Source organism: Miniopterus natalensis, chromosome X, assembly GCF_054644295.1.
Source record: "Miniopterus natalensis isolate mMinNat1 chromosome X, mMinNat1.hap1, whole genome shotgun sequence".
Lineage (NCBI taxonomy): Eukaryota > Metazoa > Chordata > Mammalia > Chiroptera > Miniopteridae > Miniopterus > Miniopterus natalensis.
Window position 1 is genome coordinate 97,386,476 of NC_142103.1, and position 17,362 is coordinate 97,403,837.

The 17,362-nt window shown below is 39.9% G+C and overlaps 1 protein-coding gene across 1 annotated transcript in view; it reads right to left on the reverse strand.

Annotated features, from left to right (window-relative positions):
• Positions 1–10,697: 10,697 nt before the first annotated feature.
• The window catches only part of CDKL5 (cyclin dependent kinase like 5), a 149,198-nt gene continuing 142,533 nt past the window's right edge, over positions 10,698–17,362 (reverse strand). Inside the window, exons 17-19 of the mRNA XM_087813498.1 lie at positions 14,179–14,301; positions 12,868–12,987; positions 10,698–11,123 (exon numbers count right to left, since the gene is read on the reverse strand). Coding sequence (XP_087669624.1) covers positions 10,737–11,123; positions 12,868–12,987; positions 14,179–14,301 — 630 coding nt within the window. The 3' untranslated portion in view covers positions 10,698–10,736. The remainder of the gene's footprint in view (positions 11,124–12,867; positions 12,988–14,178; positions 14,302–17,362) is intronic.

The following is a 17,362-nucleotide window of genomic DNA, read 5'->3' on the forward strand; positions in this document are numbered from 1 at the left end:
TTTAAAGTGTACAATTCAGTGACTTTTAGTAAAGAGTTGAGCGATTATTATCACAATCTTCATCACCCCAAAAAGAAAGCCCGCACCCATTAGCTATCATTCCACCAAGCCTCTTGCCCACCCAGCCTTAGGCAATTCTGTCTCTGTAGCCAATTCTGGACATTTCTTATAAATGGAATCATACGCCATGTGGTCTTTTCTGTCGGGTTTTGCTTAGCAGTGCTTTCAAGGTTCGTTCCTGGTGTAGCATGTACCAATACTTCACGCCTTTCTCTTTGGCAGAGTAGCATTCCACTGAATGGAGAGACCGCATTATGTTATCCATTCATCCGTTGACGGGCAAGTGGATTATTTCCGCGTTTTTGACTATTATGAATAATGCTACTATGAACAATTATGTACAAGTTTTTGTGTAGACATATGTTTTATCTTGGGGATATATACCTAGGAGGGGAATTGCTGGGTCACATGGTAACTCTATGTTTAAGCTTTTGAGGAACCGTCAGACGATTTTCCAAAGAGGCTGTACCATTCTGCACTCCTACCAGCAGTCTATTAGGTTCTAATTTCTCTACACTTGTTATTGTCTGTCTTCTTTATTATCGCCATCCTGGGGTGTATGGAGTAGTACCTCTTGGTTCTGATTTTCATTTCCCCTTGACTAATGATGCTAAGCATCTTTTCATGTGTTTGCCGGCCCTTTGTGCACCCCTTTGGAAAAATGTCTATTCAGATCCTTTGCCCATTTTAAATTCAGGCTGTCTTTTTATTAGAGTTGTAAGAGTTCGTTATTTTAGATACACTTCCCTTATCAGACATATGATCCACAAATATTTCCTACTCTGTGGGTTGTCTTTTTACTTTCTTGATGGAGTTCTTTGAAACACACATTTTAAAATTTTGATGAAGTCCAATTTATTTTTCTCTTTTGTTGCTTGTGCTTTTGGTGTCATATCTGGGAAATCATTGCCAATTCCACATCATAAAGATATACTGCTATGTTTTCTTCCAAGAGTTTTATGGTTTTACTTCTTACATTTAGATCTTCGATCCATTTTGTGTTTTTATATATGGTACGAGGTTGGGCTCCAACTTCATTCTCTGCATGTGGCTATCCAGTTGTCCCAGCACCATTTGTTGAAAAAACTACCTTTCCCCATTGACTGGCCTTGGTATCCTTATTGAAAAAAAGCAACTGACATAAAAGTGAAGGTTTATTTCTGGACTCTCAATTCTATTGCACTGATCTATATGTCTATCCTTATGCCAGCACCACGCTGTTTTGATTATTGTAGCTTCAAAGTAAGTTTTGAAATTAGAATGTGTGAGTCCTCCAACTTTGTTCTTCAAGATTGTTTTGACTTTTGTGAGTCCCTTGAATTTCCATGTGAATTTTAGGATCAACTTGTTTTTTGCAAAGAAGTCACCTGAGATCTCACATTGGAAATTGCTTAATACTTCAAAATTTAATAAATGAGATACTGAAATCTGTAAAATGTTTACCTTCAAGTAATTTGTTTACAACAGCATATGAATTTTTTACTTCATTGAATTCATGACAGAATGTATAAAAAATAAAACTTTTATTGAGGGACACCTGAAGCCTAACAAAATTTTGCTATTAAAATATGAACTATGTTTGCAGTATTATTTCTTTTGTGGGGGAAACTTTCAATTAAAAATATATATATGTACAGTGTAGCAAAAACTCATTCTCTTACCTAATGTTAACATGTTTACTTTTATTTTCAGAAATGCTAGAATGTGATTTACACTTGTTGGAGATTTTTTTTAATTGTGGTAAAATATACATAACATATTGTAGGAGATTTTAAAAGAGCTAAATTAAATGCTATGAACAAAAAAAGTAGCAGTAAGTGTTGCCAAGATAAAGAAAAAAGGCTGAGCTGATTTGAGTATTTAGTGTGGGGGGAGGTTACTTGGATAAAGCAAAGGTATTTCATTATTATTGTTTGTTTTTTGTTGTTGTTAATCCTCACCTAAGAATATTTTTTTCCATTGATTTTTTTTTTAAGAGAGTGTAAAAGGGAGGGAGTGGGGTAGAGAGAGTGAAACATCGATGAGAGAGAGAGATTGAAACATCAATGTGAGAGAGACACATCCATCGGTTGCCTCCCACATGTGCCCCAACTGGGACGGGGATTGAACCTGCAACCCCAGTACGTTCCCTCGACCTGGAATTGAACCCGCGACCCTTCGGTGCAGGGGCCAACACTCCAACCACTGAGCCAAACTGGCCAGGGCACAAAGGTATTTCAAAATAAAGATGCCACTATGAATCCAGTCTCAGAACCTAGAAGATTGCACACCTAACGGGAGCCTTTGACCAGATGTGTAGAAGCCCATCTTTCTGTCTGCCTGCGATTGCTGAGGCCTGCTAACAGCTGTACAGCTGTAAAGGCTGTTGCTTCCCCTGTGATCCAGAGTAGCTCCAAGCTACAAGTAACTTTAAGTCACAATGGTTCTTAACCTGGACAATTTTACAGGGCTGATGTGAAGATCAAATAGGATAAATGTATCTAAAGTGCTTAACGAGCTCTCCATAGCTGGCAGTCAAAATTCAGTGACACTGCTTTTCAACTCCACAGGGCTGCCCACTGGGGCACAAATACTAGCAATAATGTTGTAATAGCTAATATTTACTGAGAATCTACCAAGTGCTTTGCAGGTTAGCATGTCATCAAATTGTTAAAACAACTTATGAGGCAGTTACCGTTATTATTATTTCCATTTAAAGATAAGGTAACTTGCCTAAAGCCACACAAATGTAGGATTCCACTCGGGCAAGCTGACTCCAGATCCTGTGCTTTTAACCACTTCACCAGTCTCTGGACCTCGAGTGACCTATTTCACTGAAATGTTCTGTTCTCAATCAAATCGATACCACCTGCTGGGAGATGGCAAGGTGGGAGAGGAAGCACCCATGTCATGAATCCCATGTCAGTTTCTGCACATGGAGACACAGCAACTGCACTGTTTAGTAGTGAAGGGCAGGCTTTACAGTGAACATACCCAGCTCCAAATCCTCGCTGGCCAACCTTGGGGAAATTAATGTGAAGTACACAGACCTCAGTTTTGTCAACTACAAAATGGGGTTACAAAACCCATGTCATTGTGCTATTGTGAAAAGCAAATGTACAATAAAACACTTGGCATTGTGCCCAGCCATAGTAAGTGCTATGAACATAAAACAAATTACAAAAGCATAACTGAAATCACTGGTTACCATGACTTAAGGTTAAACCTGAAGCAAAGAAGTGGGTGGCATAGTGCTTATAAGAATGCCAAGCGCTGGGTTTTAGTTGCTGTCCTTTGTTTAGAAAGATAAAGTTGGAGAATATTTAGATATGTTAGCTCAAAATTTAAGTTATTTCCTCCCTGATTGAGCATTTACTCAGTGGGACTTCTCATCGTTAAAGACAAAAGTGAAGGCCTAGAACAGGTTCGTAAATCCGGTGCCTGGCCTGTTTTTGTAAATAATTTTACTGGAACACAGACACACCCATCGTTTTCAAATGCTGGCTTAGCACAATGACAGCGGTGAGCAGTCGAAACGTGATGGTTCACAGAGCCTCAAATATTTACTATCTGGCCCTTTACAGAAGAAGTTTGCCAACCCCATGCTCTAAAACACAAAGAAATCCTTATTAAGCTGCCCATCTTTGCTTTCTCCATGGCACTGAACAGGAGGCCAGCATCTCTTTTGCATCTGCCCGACCCACCAAGTGAACGTGCAAAGCAGACAACACTCAAGTGTAAAAGAAACCAGTTTGCAAAATGCCAGAAGGGGAAAAAAGCTTTATAAATACAAAAAATTATCAACATCATTAAATAACAGGATTTGCCCTGCTTTACATTAATTTCGGTCCCTTAAACTGATTCCAACTTCAAAGGCCCATTACCCCTCATTTGAATTCCAACAAGTTCTTTACAAAGAAGGAACTGACTAGAGAGCTGCTTGCTATTCAAACTCCAGGGACAACAGTGCTCATAACTGGGATGGCCTGGCAATCACATCAGTCAGTGCAAAATCTGCATTTTATTAAAGACATTTGGGAAGATCCATTCAAAAATACATTGTGCTCAGTAAAAATTAACCATTTCATGCTGATAATTAAGGTTACCACGGAATAGATATTTGTATAATATTTACAGCAACCATAGAAATTTTACAGAAGTTTAGAATGGAATACATGCCAGAAAAAACTTGATAAGATGTACGAACACATGATACAAAGAGTTATAGAAACACTTTACAAATGGTTCATAATTAGCTTGTGAGGAATTTAAATATTCAACACTTTAAATTCAGTTTGGATTCAAAAATTAAAAAGATTACCACCACAGCACACCCTTGCCACAGTAAAAAGTATGGAATTACACTTTATGGATTTATAAAGTCTGTGCAATTAAGAATTTCCACTGATTCTTCAACTACCATAAATTTGGATATTACATCATTCTGGCTTATCCCTATTTTTGTTTTCATGCATGAGCAGGGTTCTCAAAGTCACCCCGCCCTGTGTCTTCCCAGATACCATCTTCAAACTTCCTAGAGATTGAAGAAGCTCGGAATAGTCTTCTAAGTATATACAGAATAACTACCTGAATTCAAAATGGCACACAAACAATCCTTGGAATAGGAATTAGGGGCCACTATTTTGTTTGGTTTAATTGTTTCTGTTAATCTATCCAAGTTTACAGTGAGAATTGACTTCTTGCAATCACAGCATTACCCCTCCAGCCTGACTCCATCAGTGACCAAAGGGGAAACAAGGAGAGGGAAATAGACTGAGAGGACTATATATAACCAATCGTACATCTCTAGTGAGAATGGATTTTATACAAACTTTGCTTTCCACTGTGGAAAACCTAAGCCATCTCGGAGAACTTCAGAGTTCTCCAGAAGGAAAAGCATATTTTTTTTTCTTGAACCTCTGAATGCTTTGCAACTGGAGCTTTTGACAACTCTGGCGATAAACACTTTAATCCCCCAACAGGGACAAAAGTCAAGGCATCTACCTTTTCTATTCCTGGGTTTCGTCTGATTGACCCTGAAGCAGAACATTAGGACAAGCTTCTGTGCCTGAAATGAATCACATCAGGCTTTTGGAAAAGTACAATCCCAAACCAAAGGAAGTCCTGAGGAATTCTTAGCAGTCTGTCAAAGCGGAGGGGATGGAGGAACAGATAAGGCTGCTTTCTCCCTGATACTCTGCGCTGGAAGAGTAACAAACAAGGCAACTTCTAACCTGCATACAACACGGAGACCGATTTTTTCAGATTCCAAAGGAGGAGGAAAATATGACCCAAGGATCAAATGGGGTTCAGAGAGCTGAACCTTGTCGGTAATGAAGGGCCTCAGAAGTGAAACCGGTTTCACTGAACGCAGCTCTCTGGCCCTAGAAATCCAACGTGCAACTATTACAAATTTTTTTCTGGCAAAACGAAGGAAAGACATACCTCCCTCAAATTTGGGAGTAAACAGTTAATGAATGAAAATACAAGGCAGGTCGTGATCATATTTAATAGCCTATAGGAAATACACAGAAAGGTGGGTCAGTGCCCGGAGTGAAAAAAGGTAGAGTCAGGACCAGGCCTAACGCTGATGAATTAACAAAGCACTATGGGAAATGAATATTCACGTAGTAACTGACTTTGCACAAAAGTCTATGATCTTTTATAGTACATTTGATTAAAAAAGAAGAAATACAATAGAATAGGGCAGCAGGCCCAGAGTTTCCTAGCCACCTTACCTTCACCACATTGTGTGTATACAGACAGACGAGGGACTCATCCTGTCACATTTTCTTGTATTTACTCATGGTTTCTTAAACAGAATTTTTTACCCAGCTGAATCAGACCTCAAGATATTCTATATCTCAGCTGGTCAAGACGCAAAAGGAAAAATCAGAACCACTTACAAGTTTTTGCTTTGTAAGTTGGCCCTTTAAGTCTCTGAGAAAACCTTCTTGTGAGATTCTGGCCCTGGGGACTAGCGACAGGACACTTATAACATTTGTACTGTCCTTTCTGCTGCCCCCTTTAAAGAAACCATTTATTTTTAACTGTAAATAACTTTTCTCTGCCTACACACTTTATTAGTGATGAACTGAAGGAGGTAAGGAAATAATTCAGTATTTTCTGACTTGGTTCAGTGTATCACACCACATTCCCAGTTCATAAAAGGATGAGTCTGTGGATCTTAGTGCTCACGTGGAGCTCAATATCCCACTATAATGCAGGAAGTAACGAACTTCTAGATATAAAAGCAGTGCTCTCCAGAAAAAAAATGTTCTGATCAGGAGAGAATATGCAGATTTCTGAGTCCCAGCTGAGCTCTAGGAATAAGTCTTAATGAGTGATTGCCCTTGCTGAAAGTTGGTCACCACCAGGACCTAGGTGAACAGAAATAAACAGCGCCTTCTACACACTTGAAAAGTAATCCTCTGGCCTTTAAAAAAAGCTGTACACTTATGAGTCATTCTCAATACATAACTAGAAGAAAATAAATGGCTTTTTTCCTTATTTACTCTAAAAACTAGTTTAAGAAGTGAGGATACTATGATGTTAACTAAGAGGAGCTCGGACGGGAAAATGGGATAGCATTTCCTAGAGAAGTCCACTAATTTTCAGAATAGGAACATGCTAAACTGGCTAACTCTACAACCACAACATACTTTATAATACATGACATGACTAGAAACTAACCAGCGTAGCTCTGAGCTTAGAGTGAAAGTACAACTGCATATGGTGAGTCTTAAAGCAGGTTTGAAAACGGATTTGATCAAAGCATACAGCACAAATACTCCTCTAAGAGCCACATCACAACCACCAATACAGAATTTTTTGCTTCTAATCAGTCTGTCATATGTCGATATTTGTAAAGAGCTATTAAATGACCTAAATTAAAAACAAAGACACTTTCTTTTGGGAGACACAGCTAAAAGCCATGGATGCCTTTGAGCACTTGGTAAAAATCATGCCAATCTGCCAGGCTGCTGCTCACTTCTAATATAAGCATCATGGCTCTATGAAAGATTTTCTAAGGATGCTGACCTAGAATTTAAGTTTTTAAACACCTATAAAGTAACTGGTCTCCTCCCAAAGAATGCACCTTTCAGCAGGCCCAAGACAATGGAAATGAACAATAGGAATCTAGGGGTTAGAAATAGTGGTAGAAGATTCTTTAAGAGAATGGGATGCTGAAGAATTCATACCTGCATTTTCCTAGCTTGGAGAGACAAGGCCAGAACTGAGCTCTGCAGACAGATGGAATACGGTAGAGCAGGGTTCTCAACCTCAACACTACTGACATTTGGGGCCGGATCATTTTTTGTTTGTGGGGGTATCCTGTGCATGTAGGATGTGTAGCAGCATCCCTGGCCACTACTAACTACATACCAGTAGCACCCCACCACACCCAGTTGTAACAACCAAATATGTCTCCTGACATAGCCAAATGTTGCCGGGAGGCAAAACCAGCCCTGGCTGAGAACCCCTGCTGTAGAGACAGCTCTCTTGAGCCCCTTAGTATGGACTACTTTTGGTCTGGGGCTCTCGAGAGAGGCTAAACCTCAGATTGAGACCAAACAAGGTTCAGTGAAAGTTCATTTCGAACTTCTGAGAAGAAAAACGAGGATGGTGGCAAAGCAAAAGTAGAAAAACAGCAAAGCAGAGTTTCTTTTCAAAAGGAGATCAGTGATACTTTGATAAGACAAAGTAATTGATAGGCCTTCACTCAACCTTTTTATTCTTTAGGAAGTTAGGGCAGGTAACAGGACACAGATGTCATAAAAATTTCCCTTCCTAAAGAAAATGCCAGCTTTTGTGACTTTAAATCAAGTTCTTATCATGGATGGCATCTCTGTGAGGTCGATAATTCATCACAGAGGAAAATAACAGTTAGAAGCTAAGAGAGGACCCATTAGATTTGAGAGGAAATTTGACAATTCCCCTGTGCGAGTAGGAAAAGCATTATACATGCTAGAAATGCCAATTGTAGTTCACTTTACAGCTCACTGAGGCCAATGAAAAGTCAGAATGGACAAAAGCTGAGAAGAGGATAAGAGCTACCTCAAAAACACGAGTGGAAAACACTGTAGATATTTTCTGGCTCAAATCTGGGAATGTACGAAAAGTATGTATTGACTCTTCATCAGTTAGGTTTACTTTGCTCTAGGTAGAAGGCAATTATTCTAGCCCTTCTTTGAAGAACCATCAGGAATAGAAATGATCTGCAAACATCTGAGATCCCAGTGTTAGCAAGGATGAAAACATGGGAAACCAGCCGCTAGGTGACGACGAGCCTCAAGTGCCACAGCGTGGCAATGTGACTGCGCAGTTCCCAAGCGCACAGCACAGTGAGAAGTCTTTCCAGAGGAAAAAATGTAGTTTCTTGTTTGCAAGGGGGAATATAAGGTACAGCTCTAGTATGAAAAAGAAGAGTTATACACCCTTTTAGAGTCATTAGTATCCAGGCAAAAACTGCTAAGGGTCCACATCATTTATATAACTGAGCAGCTGCCTGGGAAAAGCCAGAATTCAGAGCTACTCGAACAGTACTGAACTGGTGAAAGAAACAAGATATAAAAAGAACCAAAGAGCATGCAAGCTATTGGTTTGAATGAAATTGTTTCAATGATAGTACCCAGTTGAGTTTCATTTTAGTGCCTATTACACTTATTAAATTAAATAAAAAGCACCTTAAAATGACCTCTATATATAATCAATACACATCATTATAGTAGTTATATAAAAATGCAATATGCACACATTTTAAGCTTCAAAGAAACTAACACTTTTTCTTTATAATCTTCATAATCATCAGAACTATGATTCTCAAAATCGTGGGGGAGGGGAAACAGTAACAGCACATTTCAGTTACAGCTGACTTGATTCAGGGGCTGACGCTCTCAGAATCCTGGGACAAGTAATAAATACCGAGACATTACCTCTTTAAGGGGTGGGAGGGAACCCTTAAAAATATTATTGCTAAGAGACTACTTCCAAAAGTCTAATGCTCTTGATGGAAAATGGTGTTGAATGATCTCCATCAAGGGCGGCCCAGGGACATGGGGCTATAACCTTTGTTGGCCAAAGACCTCGATGACACTTGGGAGGAACTTGGGAGTTGGAGGAGATCAAGTAAGAGAAAGATAAGTCCTGTTCTGGCCGTGTGTATGTGTATGTGTATGTGTATGTGTATGTGTATGTGTATGTGTATGTATGTATGCATGCATGTATGTATGTGTGTGTGTGCGCACCCGCGCATGCACATAACTTTGTTATATGTAGACAGTCCCGGGAAGAAAAATTGAGTATAGCAATTTTCTCTACATCTAGAATTGCTTCAGGAGCCTTTTAAATATCTTGGAAACAGCAATAACAAAAGAAGTCTTTAGAAATAGAAATGCCACACATGTTTCTACCCTCCCCCCAAGAGTCTCTGGTACAGTGTACAGGATACAGGATTCAGGATTCAGGTTTTAGGAGCATAGAGCTGGTATGCCAGGTCTGCAGGCGGGCCTCTTACAAACTTACAACCAGGAATATTCACTGGCAAATCTTTGGTCAACGCTCTACACTAATGCTAAGTAGAAGAGCACATTCTCTCTATAAAGACCCATGAGCAAGCCTGGATCTGTTCTCCCTCAGGTGCAAGGAATGTCCCTGGACATGAACAGGAGCCAACTGCGTGAGGATTGAGACGAGGCCTGCCGTAGTTCTCACTGGCCTAGCCCACTTTCTTCCCCTGTGGGTTTGCAAGGAGATGCAGCATCCTGTTTGCTACCAAGGAGCATGTCTAGAGGCTACTGCTGGGGCCTAAAAGTTGAGCAAGGTTCTTACTGTTACAGTCACATATATAGCCACAATTCAACTCCCTTGATTAGAAGTAGAATACTCACTTCATATTACAAATGTATAAAAATATGGCAGAGTGTCGTAACGATACTTTCTTTAAATGATTATATTTATAAAACAGACACATATTTATCATATATATATTTATATATAGAATAAAATACTCCTGATGCAATATATAAATGTTACTGTTCAGTTTTTATAGAAACTACTGTAGCTGTCCCACTGCTTCACAATGTTCCAAACAGCTCAAAATAACTTTACATTTAACATAAAAGGTATGGTTATAACAGTACAATATTAATTAATTATAAATAAATGTTACAAATCCTATCAAATATGGAAGTTTAGAAAACAATTTAAGACATACAGTTAGTTCATCTGCTAACCCTTCAAAGGGATACTCCTGGATTACAATAAACCCCACATTTAGTCTAGGCAGAAAAAAATCTGTGGTAAGGGCATCGGTCAACATGGTTTTTTCTTTCCCTTGCAGTGCCAGAACACGTCCTGGCTTTCCCAAGTTCAACAGGGATTGCACTACGGCTGAAATGTAAGGGGAGAAACTGGCAAGAATGTCTTCTTCCTCAATGGCACACTCTATCCATTCTCACACAAGACCCGTGGAGACTGGCGAACTCTAAGGAACTCCTGTGGCTCTAAGATCCCTGACTAGCATTTGTGGCCGTGAAGAGCCACATGGCTCCACACATACAATATTGCACACACCTTCATAAAGCTGAAAATACTGGTTTACCACCCTGGCCCAGCCCATTCCCCACCCCACCCACCAACCCCCTCCCCTGCCCTCCCAACTGGCTTGTTCCCCCCACTCCCACCCCAAGCACACATTACAAGGCCGTCTCTTTTAAATCATTCAGATTTGGCATTCGAGACCGATTTGTTCTGTTATAAGGGTGCCCATTTGGCCCACTCTTGGCTCCCAGCTGTTCAGAGTAAGAAGGCCCTTCTGTGGCACTCCGGGTCACAGAGGACACGTGCCAACCAGGGTCCATCTGACCTGGCAGCTGAAGGGCTGGCCTGCCCTTTGGTGTCGGCTCCTGCCGGATGTTACTGCTTCCGCCAGAGGCCTGGCCCAGGGAGTGAATCCGAATTTCTGAGAAGGCATTTTTGACTTGTTGAGCTGTTAAGGGCTGGAAGCGGGGGTCCGCCGGAGCCGGGTGATTGGAAGCTGAAGAGAGATGCAACAGCTTGCGCAGTGATTTTAATGGCTGGCTCTGGAAGACAAGAGGAGAGTGTGTAGGGTAGACTGGAAAGCTGGGAGGAAACAGATCTGAGAAGACGCCACAGAGCCAGGGATGGTGGGCCCTGGGGGGAAGGAGGGCCTAGTTCAGCCTTACCTGTTCTTTTGTTCTTTTCCAGACAAGATTGAAGTTATTTTTCTTTAATAAAAAAGTCTAGAAATCCAGATAAGAAATCTAGAGCTGGTGTGGTGGCTGATCAAAGGCTTAGGCCCCTTCTAACTGGCTGCTTCCCACCTTTCGAGAGGAGGAGGATCTCATGCTTAAACCAGCGGGAAGAAGCAAAAGAAGGGATATGACTCTCCCTTTTGAGAAGATTTCCCACCAGCGCCACCCACCGAAAGCTGCCACTTTCATTTCAGTGGCCAGGACTCAGCCATAAGACCATATCTAGCTGTAAAAGAAACTGAAAAAAGGTAATGTTTTAAATAGCGAGCAACACACATGGCTAAAATTTATATATCTCCCTCTGTTTTTTGTTTTGTTTCCTTTCTTAGCTTTTTATTATTTAAAAAAAATTTTCAATTATACTTTTTATTCAATATTATTTTGCATTGGCTTTAGGTGTAGAGCATAGTGGTTAGACAATCATATACTTTACAAAGTGTTCCCCGCTCTGTTCTTATCTTCCTGATTTTCCCTTTCCCCAAAAAGAGCTTTTTTGGCAAAAGAAGTGGTTATACAAAGAAGGTTCTGAAGCCCTATACTCTTCATTTTAAAATTGGGACTAGAACATCAGGCCCTCACTCAGAGCCTTGTGCTCTACATTTGGATACATATGCAATAACTTGGATATTTGGTTCTCTATACCCTTTCCACCCTCCAGCCTACATTAATTATGTTATAAGCAGAAAATATAAATTGTTGGGCAAATACACTCAAAATTTGGAGAACTCCTTCCAGCAACTCTAAGTAACAGCTTACAATTAAAGAGTAAACAGCAAACCTATAAAAATATGCACCCTCTTCCTCCAAATCACAAGTAATCCTAGAACCCCAACAGCTCATGTGGGTTGTCAGAAATTACAGTATAGAGGAATAATGGATGTGTAAAACATTGAATGTGATCACGAAACAAGTTAGATTATGTTACTATGCTCATTACAGGATACTGAAATGATACAATATTTTTAAATTTCCAATCAAAATAGTTGTTTAAAAGCAGATAAACCTCAGTTATCTGAAAAATTTACGGATTCGGTTTCTGCTTATTCCCCCATTATGACAGAGATGTGAGTGTACATGCCGTCTAATATGTACTTAGTATAGATTTCAAGAAAGCTTATTGCATCTTTCAAGGCCCAGTTCATATACTACCACCTTCAATGAAACCTTAAATCTTCCCACTACTTCTTCTCACCTTCCCCTACATTTTGTGGCATGCCTCACTTTTTACCACCAATTATGGTTACTTACGGATTTTGTCTCTCCTCGGCCACAGAGTATTGGTGGGCTGAGCCATGTCTTGTTCATCCCTTCAGCTCACCTGCACCCCTACCCCCATCTGGGTGAAGTCTAACAGAAGACCACTTTTTCCCTTAGTAACGCAATATCCATCTGGACCGCCACGATGCACCTGGCTATTAGTGAGGGTATATTCCGGGGAGACTCTCAGCCTTGTTGTAACATTGAGAGGCTTATCTCTCAGCCCTGACCCCTCCCCTTAGCAGAGATGATCACTGCAGTCTAAGAGTCTCAGAGTGATGCATGTGCCACTCACCGGAGTCTGTAGATCGGAGATCTTCTCAGGACGCCACTCCTTTGGTCTGCTGCTTGGGGTGTTAACAGAGTGAATGGCTTTCTGCAATGTCAGAAGATCGGGGCCTTCAGAATTGGGCACCTAGAGCAGGATATAGACAAGGATTCCATCAGGAGACCAATAAGCCTAATTAAGATATGCAACCACACCCAAGAGGAAAACAAAAGCAAATCAGACCAACCCAAAATTCAACCTCCCCAAGGACCCCCAAAACAACAACAAAAAAGGAAAAAAGAAAACCCCAAGGAAAAAAGAGACCCAAACTCTCCCAATGTTCACAATGCAAGTGATGCTAGTTAAATTCTGCTGCCCTCTTAATAATTTTCCCTGCATTAGGAAAAATTGGCAGATGTCATGCAGCTTTGTTAAAACCTCAACCCTCAAAGCATTCCCATGCTGTTAGTTTCAGTCGCTGTAAGAGAGAGCAGTTAAATTGGGCTGTACCAGGAATTGCTGTCGTATCCTCATTCCACATTGCAGTTAGGTTATGAACCAGTTCAATAAAACAAAAATTTGTTCCTGCTGGGAAAATGATCCAGACACTGTGTTTGGTGGTACTCAAAGAAGTCGAGCAGGTTTTCAAGGGTAGCAAAGTGCAAAAGTATGGTTTGAATCATAATCACAAGACACTGCCCAGTAAAGAATCTGGGTCTAGCATTATGCACGACGAGAATGCTGGAAATTTGTGCCACAAATTCCACACGAATGCAATTGGTCCGTTCACTGATTTTGGTGCACACAGTACAGTAATGCCAAAGGCCAAACAAGAGCCCTGGCTTTAAACCAAGTGACCAGCAAAGCTAGAGCCAGGCAAGATAAAAGCAAATCACCAACTAACGGAAGCTGTTTTTTCATGGAGCCGGCTAGCTCACTCAATTTGGTCAATTCAACTTGGTTTCAAAGAAACAAACTGCCAACCAAGTGTTAACAAATGTTGTGAGCCAAACAAAAAGACATTTGTGAATTACAAATGTTAATTAAATTCTTTACAGGAAATAAGGGGCTTTATGAATGCTGTCTAATCAGACAACCCAAACTAGCCTTTCACTAGTTTGTTTGCTCAATAGCCTTTTATACTTCAACCTCCTTAACTGATCCAGAAAATCCAGAATGGCAAAGAATTTATATCTCAGTGAATTTATGGAACTGGCTCAGGTACTTAACTAGCACAAAGAGAATATGACCCCATGAAAATAAAAGACATGCTGTTGTCATCAGTAAAACAAGTTTACTGGAGCAGTTTTCAGGGCTACCATACGTAAAAATGGGTACCATGGGTGGAGTGACTACAGGAAGCTTTTTCAAAGAAGAACTATGCTTTAAATGATTCTTTGAATTAAAAAGAGGAAAGAGGGATTTCTTGATGCTTGGATTCTCCCCGTTGGTGGAATCTGTCTGCAATATAAGATACAAATAAACTAATTGCAAAAGAAAAGAAAAAAAGGTGTTCTCACTGAAACTTCTAGCCCTCAGAAGCCCTCAAATTGTTAAATATTAACAGTCACTGAAAGAATGTCTGTGCTGTGTGTACATCTAGGGGGGTACTGTGTCACTTCTCACCTGGACATAAAGAAGCCAACCATGTAATTTAACACATGCAAAAAACTTCTACATATATAGAAAACATGTGGTCATGATCAACACCTATAGAAGTAATGCCTAGAGGCCTACACACACCACTCACATTAAGCTTACAAAACACTGAAGACTTATTCATTATCAGAAATATAATTATTATAAAGAATTGTGTTTAAAGAGCTATTGATGAACTTCGATCTCTTTCTAACTGCTAGAGAAGACTTCAGCAACTAAATAACCTACCATCAATCTGCCTATTAGGGGAAAAAAAACAAAGATACTGCAGACCCTTTTGAACGTGGTCAACTCTTGAACCAGACACATCACTTGGAAGAGGAAGACCACTGTCACAGGATCCTATCGTCAAGGAAGAAGCCTGGTTCTAAGCTGTTGGAAATATTCACCCCATGGAAATAATCTGCCGCAAGTCAGAATATGGGATTTCAAAGTGAAGAAACAGAAAGTTCAGTCTTTAAATTGAAGCATGATTACCAGTTGAGGTAGATACTAACTCGGGTACAACTACCAAGTTGGCAGTCACCATATGCTCTTAAGGCTTATGTAACTCTCTGGATTTGGAACTGAAGCCAGATTTTCCCAGGCAGCTTCCAGATTTGCTTAAGTCAAAGCAGGCACCTTTACAACACACAATTATTTTTTGGCACCACTTTTCCCTGTTGTGGGGAATCTCAGTTCTCAGAAAAGAATGGTGAGGGTATTCCGACCATCTTTTATGGGTGCGTGTATGAGAACATCTGAGTGAAACAGCCCATGAAGTTTCCTGTTTCCATGACTGGGTCCCAAGGAAGAGTTTAACTCGCATCACTATAGGGGCCACAAGAGAGCCCTCAGGAACAAGTGACCTAAGGCTCTCCACAGAGGTGGGTTGGTGGCAGGGACTGAGCCTGGGCCTGCTAGTCAGGAGAACCCACCTCTAGTTCTCTCAACTGATAGTGCGACTTCGGGCAGGTCACAACTTGCCTGGGTAGTTCCTATATCAGCGAAATAAAAGGGTTAAACTAGATATTTAGGACTCATTGAGGCTTTAAGATGTCCTGCTTCTCTAAGTGCCCTGGGCATCAGATTTCCCTCTAGAATCTTATGCAAATGCCACAAAGCTTTAAATCTTTTGAAGCTCAGTTACCTAGTTTCCTTTTATTGAGTTCTAGAAAGTGAAAAAAGCTAACTTTAATTCTATTTCTGCTCATTCGAGGCAGAGTTAAGGAAATGCCAGGCTTAGGAACCTGAAGTCTGGCAGGATATACTAAGTGCTCTTTGGAAATCTTACTCTAGATACCAAAGTCCTTAAAAACATTTTTTTTAACTAAAAATCCAGAGGTACAAAAAAACTTTTGGTTTGGAAGGCTTAACGCATTGTGGCCTGTACAGGTATTTTGCAGTTACTTTACATATCAAAAATGTAATGTATGAAAACCTTAAAAAAGGAAGTTCAAGTGGAGAGGATGTTAGAGAATAATACTTTTGCTATTTACCCTAACCTGTACTTTTTCAACATCTAAAATTTGAAACAGATCCTGAATAATAGTCAGTCAACATGTATATATATACTCGACTCAGGCCATGATGAGCCAGGGGCTTCAAGTTTAATGTTGGTCTAAGACAGACATCAGAAGCCAAATCTGCCCTGGCCAGTGTAGCTCAGTTGGTTGGGCATCATCCTGGGCACCAAAAGGTTGTCAGTTCGATTCCTGATCAGGGCACATGCCCCGGTTTCTGGCTCAATCTCCGGTAGTGAGCGTGCAGGAGGCAACTGATCAATGTTTCCCTTACATTGATGTTTATCTCTCTCTCTTCTCCCTTCCTCTCTCAAAACCAATTTAAAAGCTCTTTAAAAAAAAAAAAAAAAAAAAAGCCAAATCTATACATAAAACACTTTCAGTCCCTTGGTTTCTGCCACTTTCTTCCACTTAACCACCCCACAAGTGGCTATAGGCCTGCGGTTAAAAACAAACACATCAAAATAAGAGTGGTTAAGAGGCGGCAGTCTAAATTCAATGTTCATGATGGACAAATGTTCTATAGACAATGATAAAAGATTATTTTATTACCACTGTAAATATTTTGGGCTTTTCTACTTTAAATAAGGTTTGTTTTGTTCATCCAGTCTAAATAACAAATGTAGTAATATTTGGTTGAGTGACATTTTGACTTGAAATTCTGCTTTAAGTGGGTTTCAGTTAGAGATATAGGCAGTTTTTAAAAAATAAACACTTCAGGAATATCATACAGCCATTAAAATGAAGATAATAAAACTTGTGTAGTAACATACATGTTGTGTGTATTGATAAATATACTATTAAAAGCCAGAATACAAAATTGTACTAAAATGATTACTATTATTTAAAACAAACTAAAAAACCACCTTTCCGTCATAAACAGATGCATAGGCTAAAAAGCTAAGAGGAAATATACCAAAATCCTAATACTAGTTGTGATAGGGTGTTAAGATTAGAAATGATCATTTTTGTCTCAACTTCTCTGTAATGAGCTCATATTTATTTTATAATGAACTATATAAATTCAATAAACAAGCAAGTGAAGGAATAATCTAGAAAGGTAATCTAGAAGGATTAATAATACTTCTAGAACATCTGTGAAGTAAAAATCCTTATTTCGGCATCTCATCTTTACTAACCATTGAGTTATAACCCTAGAATCCTTTTTTCCTTTTTAAATAAATGAGTCAATCACATGTGAAGTAAAAGTAGAAACAAAATCATATAAAATGGTCCACTCAACATTGTGTAGTCTGGAAGATGTCATAAAGCAAAGAGGAAGCAGGCCTCACATGGGTAAAGAAGTGTCTGCTGGCCTGGAGGCCTGGCTTCCCCATGTTTTCTCGTGTCACTAAAAAGCA